The 13479-nt window shown below is 39.4% G+C and overlaps 1 protein-coding gene and 1 non-coding gene across 2 annotated transcripts; one reads left to right on the top strand and one right to left on the bottom strand.

Moving 5' to 3' along the window:
- Positions 1-422: 422 nt before the first annotated feature.
- LOC139178904 (chorionic somatomammotropin hormone 2-like) lies at positions 423-13044 on the top strand. Its single transcript, XM_070777714.1, has 5 exons — positions 423-477; positions 7889-8070; positions 9970-10077; positions 12054-12233; positions 12853-13044. Exons 1-5 carry the CDS (start codon positions 423-425, stop codon positions 13042-13044), a joined length of 717 nt encoding a protein of 238 aa, XP_070633815.1.
- Positions 5367-5475, bottom strand: LOC139179203 (U6 spliceosomal RNA). The gene has a single exon (XR_011563628.1). It is a non-coding gene; the product is annotated as a U6 spliceosomal RNA (small nuclear RNA).
- Positions 13045-13479: the final 435 nt, after the last annotated feature.

The following is a 13479-nucleotide window of genomic DNA, read 5'->3' as shown; positions in this document are numbered from 1 at the left end:
AGGTTTTCAAAGTTTCTTGAAACACCAAGATCGTGCCAGCTGTCAGGAATTAGCTTAATTTGTAAACCAGAAACTCTACCAGAAGAAATTTAAGTTCATAAAAACATTACGATACTAAAACCTAAAATTTAGACAGAGAATAGTATAGGGTCCGGTATATAGACATTCAAAGTTCTCCACTGATTAGTACATCAGGCACTCAAGGACCACCCTCACTGAAGTCTTTCTCTATTGCTCAACCTACAGGTACCAGCATGCAGAAAGAGACAGCTCTAATCCACAGGCAGTTGAACCCTACTTTTATGGCCTCATGGCTTTCCTTAAGAAGCATTCCATGCAGTGCATGTCCTCCATCCCATCCCATCAGGCTGACTCCCCACGGTCAACAGGAGTCCTCACCCTGGGATCATTCCACAGTCCCCATGGCTCCAGCTCCCAGCTTCCGTGGACACCAGTGGACTTACAACCCTATCCGAGGTATGAGAGGCTGCAGCATGGCTTGTCTATGTGGTTCTCACTCCGTTCAGACTGTCACATTAGTGAGTTCACTCTCCAACTGCTTTAAATGCCTCCCTCGTCCCAGTGGATGGCCATGGACACGGGGATCTCTCCCCTGTGCTTCAGCTCCCTCATCCCCAGGTGCAGGCTGGTCCCACTTGCTCTCCTCCTTCTTTCCCCTTCCTCCTTGTCCCTTCTTTCCTTTGTCCTACCAAGTTCTGCATGGACCGGATATTCCTTCTCAGTAGTCAGGGAGTCCTGCCAGGATTCACCTGGTCTTCTGTGAGAACTGCTGCGTCTTTAGACGTTCTTGATGCATCAGTGGAGAGAGGTGTACCCCACTTCCACCTACCCCTCCGTCATCTTGTCCACCCCCATTTGTGCATGGATTAGAAATGAGTTTCCCTTTCTATTAAGTAACATTATCATTACCACACACACATTTAACTTTTGCTTTTTGAGGAGAACACAGGTAAGTCCCACTCTCTTCAGTTCAGTCAGTCATTCAGTCGTGTCCCACTCTGTGTGACCCCAGGGGCTGTAGCACACCAGGCTTCCCTGTACATCCCGACTCCCAGAGCTTGTTCAATCTCATGATTAGATCATGAAGCTCAAACTTAGATCCTCACCTAATTAATTTTTTATACATGAAAATATGCAACCTTTAAAAAACTCTCCCAATTTTCCTATTCTCTAGTCTTTGGCAATCATTTTTCTACTCTGAAATCTTTTTTTTTTTTTGAAACTCCTTATAGTTGAGATTCTATGGTATTTGTCTTTCTCTGCCTTAGTTTACTTAGTGTAATGCCCTCCAGTTTCATCCATGTTGCCACAAATGGAAGGATTTCTTTCCAATTCTAATGGCTAAATATTACTTACCTATATAGGTCACACGCAGAAGGCAATGGCACTTCACTCCAGTACTTTTGCCTGGAATATCCCATGGACGCAGGAGCCTGGTAGGCTGCAGTCCATGGGGTTGCTAAGAGTCAGACACGACTCAGCGACTTCACTTTCACTTTTCACTTTCATGCATTGGGAACAGCAATGGCAACCCACTCCAGTGTTCTTGCCTGGAGAATCCCAGGGACAGGGGAGCCTGGTGGGCTGCCGTCTATGGGTCGCACAGGGTTGGACACAACTGAAGTGACTTAGTAGTAGTAGTATATATGTCACATCAGATAGTTTTAATCCATTCACCTGTTGAAAGATTGTTGTTTCTATAACAAGGCTACTGTGAATAATGCTGCAATGAACATGGGAATACAGATCTCTCGTTGAGACAATGATTTCATTTGCTTTGACTATATGTCCAGGGTTCAGGATGGGGAACACATGTATACCTGTGGTGGATTCATTTTGATATTTGGCAAAACTAATACAATTATGTAAAGTTTAAAAAAAAAAAAAGAAGTGGGATAATGCATCACGTAAACATTCTCTTTTAAATTTCTTGAATAACCTCCACAGTATGTGTTCATGGGAGTTGCACCAGTATACATCCCTACCAACAGTGCATAAGCACTCCTTTTTCTCCTCAGCCTCAATAACATTTGTCATTTCTTACACTTTTGGTACTAACCTTTCAAACAGGTATAAGGAGATATCCCTTGTGCTTTTGGTCTGCATTTCTTTTGATTACTAGTGATACTGAGCATCTTGTCATATACCTCTTGATCATCTATATGTCTTATTTGTGAGAAAATGTCTATTCTTTAAAGATGGAGCATACATTATGTTTACTATATTCCAATATACGAAACTCAGTTGCCTACCTATATATCAACAGTGAACTATCAGAAAGTGGAATAAAGAAAACAATCTCATTTGCTATTGCATCAAAAAAGATAAAACACTTAGAAATAAACAAGCAAGGTGCTGAAAGATTTTATGCAAAACCTTTAAGACATTGATAAGAGAAATTTAAAAAGAGTTAAAGATACGTAAAGTTAGGTTGTCTATAGAATGTGTTTCTTGAGGTAGGATTTGTATTACCATGAACTTCCCTCTTAGAACTGCTTGTGTTGCATCCTCTAGGTTTTTGATCATCATGTTTTCATTGTTCTTTGTTTCTAGGAATGTGTTGATTTCCCTTATGTCTTCAGTAAACTGAAGAAACTCATTATTTAGAAATGTGTTGTTTAATCACCATGTGGTTGTGTTCTTTAAAGTTTTTTTTCCTATAATTGATATCTTGTATCATAGTGCTCTTGCCTTGAAAATCCCATGGATGTAGGACCTCCTGGGCTACAGTCCATGGGGTTGCTAAGAGTCGGACAGGACTGAGCGACTTCACTTTCACTTTTCACTTTCATGCATTGGAGAAGGAAATGGCAACCCACTCCAGTGTTCTTGCCTGGAGAATCCCAGGGACGGGGGAGCCTGGTGGGCTGCCGCCTATGGGCTCGCACAGAGTCGGACACGACTGAAGCGACTTAGCAACAGTAGCAGTAGCAGTATCATAGTGTTGTGGTCAGAGAAAATTCTTGATATAATTTCAATTTACTTAAATTTATTGAGGTTTGATTTGGGGCCCAAGATGAGGAGAATGTTCCATGTGCACTTGAGAAGAAAGTGTGTTCTTCTGCGTTTGGATGGAATGTGTTGAAGATATCAGTTAGTTCTGTTTGCTCTAATATTTCCTTCTAGGTTTATGTTTCCTTATATTTTCTGTTCTGATGATCTGTCCACTGGTATAGGTGCTGGGTTAACATGCCTACTATTATTGTGTTATGCTCAATTTCCCCTTTTGTGTCAGTTAGTGTTTACCTTATGTATTGAGGTGCTCTTATGTAGGGTACATAAATAGTTAAAATTGTTATGTCTTTTCTTGGACTGATCCCTTGATCATTTGGTAGTGTCCTTCTTAATCTCTTATAATAGTTTTGATTTTAAGGTTTGTTTTTTTCTGATATGAGAATTGCCAATCTGGCTTTCTTTTGATTTCCATTTGCATGGAATATCTTTTTCCATCCACTTACTTTCAGTCTGTATGCGTCTGTAGGATTGAAGTAGGTCTCTGGTAGACAGCATATATATGGATCTTGTTTTTGTATCCATTCAGCCAGTCTGAGTCTTTTGGTAAGAATGGAAGAAGATAATAGCAAATAAAACAACCGATAAAGGATTGCTTTCCAAAATACAAGCAGCTCAAACAACTCAGTCATCAAAAGCAAAGGCAAGAACTGCAAAAATAAACCAGTGAGACCACATCAAACTCAAAACCTTCTGCATAGTAAAAGAAGCCATCATAAAATGAAATGACAACCTATGGAATGAAAAAAAAAAATATTTGCAAATCACATATTTGGAAAGGGCTTTGTATCCAAGTATATATAAGAGACTTATGCAACTCAGTATGAAAAGAAATCAAACAACCCAAATTATTAAATGAGCAAAGGAAGAGTAAGTGTTTTGAAAAATCTGATGAGTAGACTGTAGATGACAGTTCTTCCTTCCAGAAAAAAAAGCCTGTGTCTTCCTGGCATTGCTTTCTTTATCTCCAATCACCTGTTTGGTGATGCAGTTCACAGAATACATCCTTTACCCAATAGCAGTCACCCTACACTGAGCTATATGTGCTCAGAATAGCCTTATTAACTATAACAAACTAATAATTACATACTTAATCTTGAGGCATCTAAAATCCAAGGTGATTTTCAGAATTTTCCACTCCACTGTTTCCTACATTCTATTTCAAAATTGAAGCACCTAGTATGGAAAAATGAGTAGGGGACCTCAGTAATACATGCATAGAAAGTCATTTAAAACTGGGAGCATTACTGGATTACATTTTGGGGGAATGTATTATTACTAATACTATTCCCATTTTATTGCCTTTAATTCTCTGCTATACTAGTGGATATTGATTTAAAATAGTAATAACAATACACAGCCCATAATGCTCACGGTACACTAGATTGAGAAAGACAAAGCTTATGAGGCAGGAAGGGAAATCACAGAAAATTAGCAATGGTATCAAAACGAACTGCAGTATTGCCTAGAAAGAAAGCAGAGTTCTCTAATTGTTTGGAGACAACAGGAACAAGCCAGATGTGAGCCAACCAGCTTAAGCTGTGTACCAGAAACTGCACCAGAAGGAAAATGAAGTTCATAAAACATGCTGATACTAAACGCCAAAATCCAGACAGTAAGAGAATAGGGTAGTGTTTATGTAGATGCTGAAAACTAGTCAGAAAGGTAGACATGGAAGCAAATACACTAATGAGCATCAGAAAGATCAAAGCACAAAAGGGTCTGAAAAAGAAATCATCAAGGGACTTGGTAGTCTGATCAAAAGAATAAGAAAATCAAGTTGGAAAACCAAAATATAAAGACTTGTGCACATGATAGACCCAGAGAATGCTCAGCAGAGAAAATTTTGGTCTTAGTGACCAGCAAACAGAAGCCTCCAGCATCAGGAACAAAAACCTTGGGCAGGACTCACGACTGTGCGCTTCTGGGAACAGCCTCAGTTTCAAAGTTTGGGCACTTCACCACCTAAAAGCGAACGCAGACAAGGATTATAGCCTGCTATGACACTGAATCAAGACAACAGTGTTTGTGAGTTTACTTTTCTCATTCAACTATAAAGTTAATGAATCACTAACCAATGATAACTGACATCATCAGTTTAGAGTCAGATCCTCTTTAGTCATACAATGGATATCTGAACCTGTTATATGATCCCCTATAACAGTTTTTAGAATTGAATTTCTTGATGTTTAATTGAAGGGGACTTGCTTTACAATACTGTACTGGTTTTGGCCAAACATCAGCATGAATCAGCCATAGGGATACCTTTGTCCCCATGCTCTTGAACCTCCTTGCCACCATCCTTCCCATCCCACCCCTCGAAGCTGTTACAGAAAAATATGGAAGCCTTAACAAATTTGTGTGTCATCCTTGGGCAGGGGTCATGCTAATCTTCTCAGTGTTATTCCAAATTTTTAATATATGTGCTATGAAAGCAAACACATGTGTAACAATTGGGGGAATGTCATGGAAACATGTAGAATATCATATAGGAAACGAATCACCAGTCCAGGTTCGATACACGGTCCTTGGGTCTGGTGCACTGGGATGACCCTGAGGGATGGTACAGGGAGGGAGGTGGGAGGGGGGTTAGGGATCCAGAACACGTGTATGCCCGTGGTGGATTCATGTTGATGTGTGGCAGAACCAATAGAATATTGTACAGTAATTAACCTCCAATTAAAATCAATAAATTTAAATTAAAAAAATAAAAAAATAAGTATTTGAGATAAAATATTAAAAAAACAATTTAACAGAAAAAAAATCATATAGTTAGTCATCTACCAATGGATGATCAATTACATTAGGAATTAGGGTATGCTGCTATATTTACCGCCTCTTATAAAATTGAATTTTATAAGGTCCAAAGTTTCATGAAGGAATTAAGCATATATTTATGCATAGCACATGTATACACGCACAGAAATATATGCACACAAATATATGTTATATAAGCTATTATCCTCCTGGCCTGTCACAATAAGATCTTTACTTGATGAGAAAGATGGTCCCAAATTACTCCAACTTATATGTCTTGTTTTTGAGGACAACTTCTTTTATTTTCCAGAGAAGGCAATGGCACCCCACTCCAGTACTCTTGCCTGGAAAATCCCATGGAAGGAGGGCCTGGTGGGCTGTAGTCCATGGGGTCAGTAAGAGTCGGACAGGACTGAGTGACTTCCCTTTCACTTTCTTTTATTTTCATCACCTAATTTTAAATATTCATTTTATTCTTAGATACCATGCCCATTTAAACTAACTAAGAGCAGAGAAAACCTACTAAATGCTGATATCTTATCCTTCATTAAATTATAACTCTTCTGGTAAATTGGAAAAAGAATCATGTTCAGATCTCATTCAGGAGGATAAAATCTCTATTTTTTCAGTTCTTTGTCCAAACTCAATTCTTGCTCACTTTAGTCTTAAATTCTACTTACTTACAAAGGTCAGACAGGAAAAGTAATATTAAAATCATGCTTGCAAGAGTCTATGATTTATGCTTAGTTGGCCAAAGGTAGGGCCAGGAATAATTTCTGAAATATTACAATACATCATGGAAGCATGAAGGTCTAGTTCTACTGTCAAAGAGGAGATATTTTGGAGATGATTCAAAAACAAAGCCCCAGGGGTTGTCAGGATGTATTCCTGACCAGACAGGTAAATTTTGTCCTTAAAAAGTCAAAGTCAGGAAGAGGCAGGCCTTGTTTGCAGGGCTGATGACGTTGTCTTGGGTGCTGACCAGGTAATATTCTTGTGTTACCATTTGGAGATTTATTTGCTATTTTCTCCAAGAAACAAACGTAATGAGAAGAATAAAGATGGATAAGAGTAGAAGAGCTGCCAAGGTGCCAAGAAGAAGGGCTAGCCAAGAGAACCAGGCCCCCACACTGATAATTGTCAAAGACTGTAACAGTGAGTGTTTTATAGACAGAGCAGAACAAATGGATAAAACCAATGTTCTAGGGTCACTGCTGTTTTGCAGTCAAAGACAAAATATTTTTCTTCTTAAGCAGAGTCATCACAGCTCCTGATGTGGTCCTAATTACACACATGCAGACCGAGGGCCACAGGCATGTGTGATGTGACATCACGAAGTGAACAGATGAGTGTACTGGTGCCCGGTGACCTGCATCTGCTAATAATGGGACCTGGGGAAAATTACTTGCCCTCTCCAAGTCATCACATCTTTATTAACAGAACTTGATGATCATAGTGAAGATTAAGGTTTTCTCACAGGGTTCCTGTGAAACACAAATTTTGAGATGTTTTAAAGCTTTTGTGAAAGTATCAGAACATGCATGGGGTTACTAAGGTGAGAGAGCAGATCCAAGGTACAGTATCTTTTTCTCTCATTATTCTCTCTGTACTCAATAGTGGTGATCACGTGTTTACTCTTACCCCATTGTGATGGTAAACTACACAGATTAACTGGACTTTTCTTGTCATTTCAGTGTCTAAAATTCAAGCATTAGTCGATGTAGAGTAAAAAATCGCAAACTCCTAAAAGGCCTCGCTGCTCAGAATCTGCAGAGTCCCAACATTAAACTGTCTTAAAAGAATAGCCTAAACACTCTGGCTCAGAATTAAGTTCCAAATGTTTGCAGAGCACAGAAGTACTTCTGGGAGCAATTCAAAAATACATGGAAAAACCTACTTCTCCAACTGTCTATCTGTGCAAATATCATCATCCATCTAAATTTACACAGAAGGTGCTCCTTCTTCCCCACCCCAGCTTCTACGGCAAGAACTCCTGGTCAGAGCCACAGGGAAAGAAAAGGCTTCCCTCCACAGGATGGGTTTGATGACCTCAGGTGACTAGATCATCTCAGAATGGCTCATGTTTTTATTTAAACAGGGTCCTGCCTGCTGCTGCTGCTGGTCGTGTCTAATCTGGTCCTGTGCCAAGGCAAATCATGCCTGTCCTGCAGTCCTGACGTGTTTGTCTCCTTACAGAAATCCCTTACAGACGTGTTTGTCTATGCCCTCAGCCTCTCCCACGACATCCATAACCTTTCCACAATAATGTTCAATGAGTTTGTAAGTACTCTGGTGTGGTGGTTTAGTTGGTAAATCATGTCCGACTCTTGCGACTCTGTGGACTGTAGCCTGCCAGGTTCCCAGAAGGAAACTTCGCCTAAGTGACAGGGCTATACTATCCTTTAAACAAGAAGGCTGCAATAACACCCTCTCTAGGTCAAAGAAGCCGTCAGTTCATAAGATGTTGAAATAGAAGAAAGGATCAGTTTTGTGAAATCTCAAAGATTCCTAAGAAGTGCAATAACTTTTTCAATTTCCTTTCATTCATTTTCTTTTTTAAATTTCCAAAATAAATGATTTTGTATTTATCAGCTAGGAATGCCATAAAATAATACAATAGACTCAGTGGAATAAACAACAGAAATTTCTTTCCTCACAGTTCTGGGGGATAGTGTCCCAGATCAGGGTGCCAGCAAGGTGAGGTTCTGGTAAGAACTCTTTTTTCCCAGGCTGGCTTCTCTGTGACTCCTCCAAAGCATGGGGCAGGGGGAAGAGAGATAGAGGAAAAGACACAGAGACACAGAGTGAATTCTCTGGTGTTTCGCTTCATGAAGACGCTAAACCTATTGGATCAGTGTTCCACCTTAAGAGCTCATTTGACCTTAATGGGCTTCGCTGGTGGCTCAGATGATAAAGAATCTGTCTGCAATGTGAGAGACTTGGGTTCTATCCCTGGGTCTGGAAGATTCCCTGGAGACTGGAACGGCAAGCACTCCAGTATTCTTGCCTGAGAAATCCCATGGACAGAGGAATCTGGTGGGCTATAGACCATGGGATTCCCAAAAGTCAGAACCCTTTTCAAAACACAGCACTTTGGCAGTTAAAGGTCTAATGCATGAATTCGAAGAACACAGATTCAGCCCACAATACTACCTGACACAAAGCACTTTCAGGTGGGACTGGGGAAAAGGAAGCGTGTTGATTTTCTGGTCCTTCAGTGTCTCTCTGGGCTTTCTTCTCCAGGCTCAGAGTAAGTAGCCAATAAATGAGAACTGCTCTGCAGTGAACTGGGTGGATGGAACATGTTAAACAAAGCAGATTCCTGGTCACAGAAATGAATACTTTGTAGTTTTTTTAAAGGTACAAATTATTGTTCTAAGATTTGCAGTGAATTCGTTTTGAGCTACAATAGAAGGGGTGTTTACAACTGGAAACAATTATTCTCTTTCTGAGGAAGGTATTTGAAAGTTGTATCTTAATTCTTTTAGGTCAATCAAGGAGCACACAGTAGAGCAGACAGCTAATAATAGGCGGAGCTAAAGTTTTCTATTAAATTCACGTAGTTCTTTTTTACTCATTAGCTTTTCTTTTATCCTCCATTTTGACTGTCTATTTTTTTCCAACTCTTCCAAGTAAACAAATATTAAATGGTTAAATAGAGGTGCATGCATGCATTCTAAGTCACTTCAGTTGTGTCCAATTTTTGACAACCCTTCTGACTGTAGCCCAACAGGCTCCTCTGTCCATAGGATTGGCCAGGCAAGAATACTGGAGTAGGCTGCTCTGCCCTCTTGCAAGGGATGCTCCTTACCTAGGATTCAAACCTCAGTCTTGTTATATCTCCTGCATTGGCAGGAATATTCTTTACCACTACCGCCCCCTGGGAAGCACCAAATATTGGTACGTATGTGCTATATTTGGTTCAAATAGCAAAAAAAAAAAAAAAAAAAAAAAAAAGATAATAAAACAGAGAAGGGAAAAGGTTAAATTTAGAAAAGTTATATTTAAAATCATTTTTATAGAGACAATATATAGAAAAGTAGGAAAAGAATGACTTTCAAATTTTGTGATGCCCCCCTGTTAAAAAAAATACGCGTCTATCAAACATGTTAGTGTTCTGGTAATGGGTTCATCTACTCAATGCCCAACAACCCTAACTAATTGCCTGATTACTTTCAGGATGAAAAATATGCCCAGGGCAAACTGTACTATATCAATGCCACCAAGAGCTGCCACACCAATTCCTTCCATACTCCCGAAGAAGGAGATAAAGCCCAGCAGATGAACGTGAGTCTTTCACCTGGGTTTTTCACCAGATCAAATGACACAGTCTGTAGGTTACCAGACTTCAGATTATTAGAGGTTATGGTAACTGTATATGCAGAAAAAGGTGGAGGAACCATAAGCAATTGAAGAGAAACTATATTTTGCAGCTGATGAAGCATGAGGGAAATCAAGGGATGACTAAAGATCTGTAGTAGCAAGATAAATAACAGATCTATAAATTGTCCATGAAGTTAACTTTAGTTCAACCAAAGCATTAGACACAGGATCGCAGCTATTATTTTGTATGAAAACAGGAAATGCATGGGAACTTCCATGTGTAAAACATAAGATTGCAAAATTCATGAATATGTAATAAACACACCCCAGTTTTGAGTACTCCCTGTTACTAGTGACTCCCTCTTGTAAATCCTATACTGCACCATCTGAGCCCTCGCATCTGCCTTTCAAGGCTCTCCTGATTCTGCTTCTACTTCTCTGACACTTCCTTCATTCATCATTCTCAACGACTCCTCTGTCACCTTTTATTCTTAATTTGTAAGTCTCCCCCACAATGGCCTATAAAACATTGCTTTGCTTCTCATGGCGGCAACAATTGCCTCTGTTCAAAGGACAACACATTTTACATATCAAGCCTCAATCATTTATGGCAACTCCAAATTTTCACTGTTATAATCTCTTCTTTCTGATTTCCTGCATTATCCTTCCTCCTAACATTATTTAAAATATTTTCACATGCATCCCCCCTTAAAATTCTATCTTCTCTCTCTACAACCTTCTTAATGATACTAGCATTCTATTCCCCTGTTAAGCTCATTAATAATGAGGGTGAACAAGTAAAGGAAAAAGGACAAAGAGGAAGAAGAGGAGGGATTTTCAATAAGCTTAAATTTAAAGTTTATTTAGAGTTACTACATGGCCTTACGTTTCACTCAGCACTTTATGTGACAAGACTTCCCTGGTGGCTCAGATGGTAAAGTGTCTGTCTACAATGTGGGAGACCTGGGTTCAATCCCTGGGTCAGAAAGACTTCCTGGAGAAAGAAACGGCAACCCACTCCAGTACTCTTGCCTAGAAAATCCCATGGACAGAGGAGCTTGGTGCAGGCTACTGTCCATGGGGTTACAAAGAGTCGGGCACGACTGAGCGACTTCACTTTCACTTTATGTGCATTACTATATTTAATCCTATTCAGTTCTCTGTTATTTACCACTAAAACAGTTCATGGCTGTAAAGAAATCAAACATATTAACTAGAGATCTTCAGCCCCCGGGATTTTCAGGCTCAATTCTGCTAGTAGTAGTGAACTAGGGGGGACCCTCCACTGTGAATCCCACTGATGCTGTTACTAAAGACAACACTGTGCCATTTTCTGCCCAGACACTTGTCAACAAACAGACTGTTCTGATATCAGCAGGGGGCTGGTATTGGGATCAGCTGAGGAGAGAAGCCTGTTTAGGAAAATCATGTCTTTTCATTGTCTCTTTGATGTACTATCATAAAACAATTACCAATCAAAAATCAATACAAGTGACTCATCTGATTCATTAATACGAATGAATCACTGGGTGACAATGATGTGGGCACAGGTGGAATCCCTCTCTCCTGGGTCAGGCACTGCAGCACATACTGACTTGCCGTAAATACTTAGATTCTCTCACGGAAATATACAAACACAAAAGAACTCACTGAGTCGTGGTAGAATTTCAGAAGTAAAAAGAAAATTCTTCATGTTATAAATTAGAATGCATCAGAAGAATTAGTTCCTAAAATAACCTAGATGTTTAAAAATTCAGCAAAGTGTGAAGTAATAGCTTACATTTTATCCTTTTGCAACTTTTACTACCTTCAAAAATCTCTGCATGCACATAGGAATAACCAAAAGTTTTTTAGGTCAGCTGCTCTGAGCAAAGATCACATGTTACCAAAACCACTGAATTATGATTTTTTTAATGAGACCGTTTCTTCTGGTTGCTTAGAATGAAGACCTTATTAAGTGGACACTCGTGTTACTGTACTGCTGGAATAATCCTCTGTATTATCTAGTCCCGGAGATTCAGAGTATGAAAAATCTGTCAGAGGCTGTCGTTTCAAGTGCCGAAGAGATTGAGAACATGTCAGAGAAACTTGAATCATTAATAGAGACTCATTTCGGGAAGGTGAGCATCCTGCAGAGGGCTTTCTTGCTTTGTTCATGAATGAAAGAGGTGACCACTGTAATGCGTAAGGAGTTTGGAAATATCTCATTTTGTAAGAAAAAGGTTCATGACTTCTATATGCTAGACGGCTACTACATAAACCAGGAGCCTAGACATTCAGAGTGATAGATTCTACGGTAAAGGAGTCAGAATTTCACCGCAATTTTTGACATGTGCAGCCTTCGCTGCATTGCACACAATTCCACCAAAAGCTTGCCTCTTCCTGGGCACTGGTGGTTTCAAGAGTAACAGTACTAGAGAACAGAATTTCCAAGATCAGCATTTTTCTAAAGTAACCCCGACATCTGCTATTGAAGTTCCACTTGTCTTCTTTCTTTGTTCTCCTCAAATCAAAGGATGAGAGTGGGAAGGAAGAAAAGAGAAAGTTAAAACTAAACTTGAGTTCCATTTCTACTTTTTAGATTTCTAATAGTTTTCTCAGAGGCTGGCTCCAAAATCCATATCTGGAGAGCTTTATATTCATATGTTTTCCCCAAATCTTTATTTGATAATTAGAAGAAAAAAAGATAAGCACATACTAATAAAACACATAAGAAGTCATTATCATTTCGGTATTCAGATTATTTTTCCAGTCTTGAAGACGATACACGAGGCTCGCATTCCCTGGTCAAGATACTCATCCATGAAGTTCAGCAATGAAGATAGGCGTATTTCTGAATATTATAACCTGTTCTACTGCCTACGCAGGGATTCACATAAAGTTGACATGTACATCAACATCCTGGAGTGCCGAACCCGCAAAACATGCTAAATTCACATCCATCTTATCCAGCTCTGAGATGGTCATAATCATCTATCCCATAGCGAGCTACTTGAAATTTAGAGCTTTTTAATGCATGCTCTGTAATGTGTCTCCTCTTAAAAAAATAAACACAGACACTTTAGAGATGTCAAATCTAAGAGGACAATTTGTTAACATTTCTTATCTTCATTTAAGAGTAAATCAAAAGAAAATCCACCCCTACAATTGAGAGAATGAAGCTCCTATTTAAATTAGTCACAAATAGCAGAAGCTGGCATTAGAAAGAAGACCATTAAGAGATTCCGTAAGAATCAAGGCCAATTATTCTGGGTCAAGTTATTAGAATCAAAGAATTAGACAATTGTTCATGGTTCTGGTCATGCTACCAAGAAGGCTGGATTCTCAGGATTCTTTATGAAAGCCAGCCACGACTTTCAGCCAACT

Source organism: Bos indicus, chromosome 23 (genome assembly GCF_029378745.1).
Source record: "Bos indicus isolate NIAB-ARS_2022 breed Sahiwal x Tharparkar chromosome 23, NIAB-ARS_B.indTharparkar_mat_pri_1.0, whole genome shotgun sequence".
Taxonomy (NCBI): Eukaryota; Metazoa; Chordata; class Mammalia; order Artiodactyla; family Bovidae; genus Bos; species Bos indicus.
This window is presented reverse-complemented; position numbering and strand designations above follow the sequence as displayed.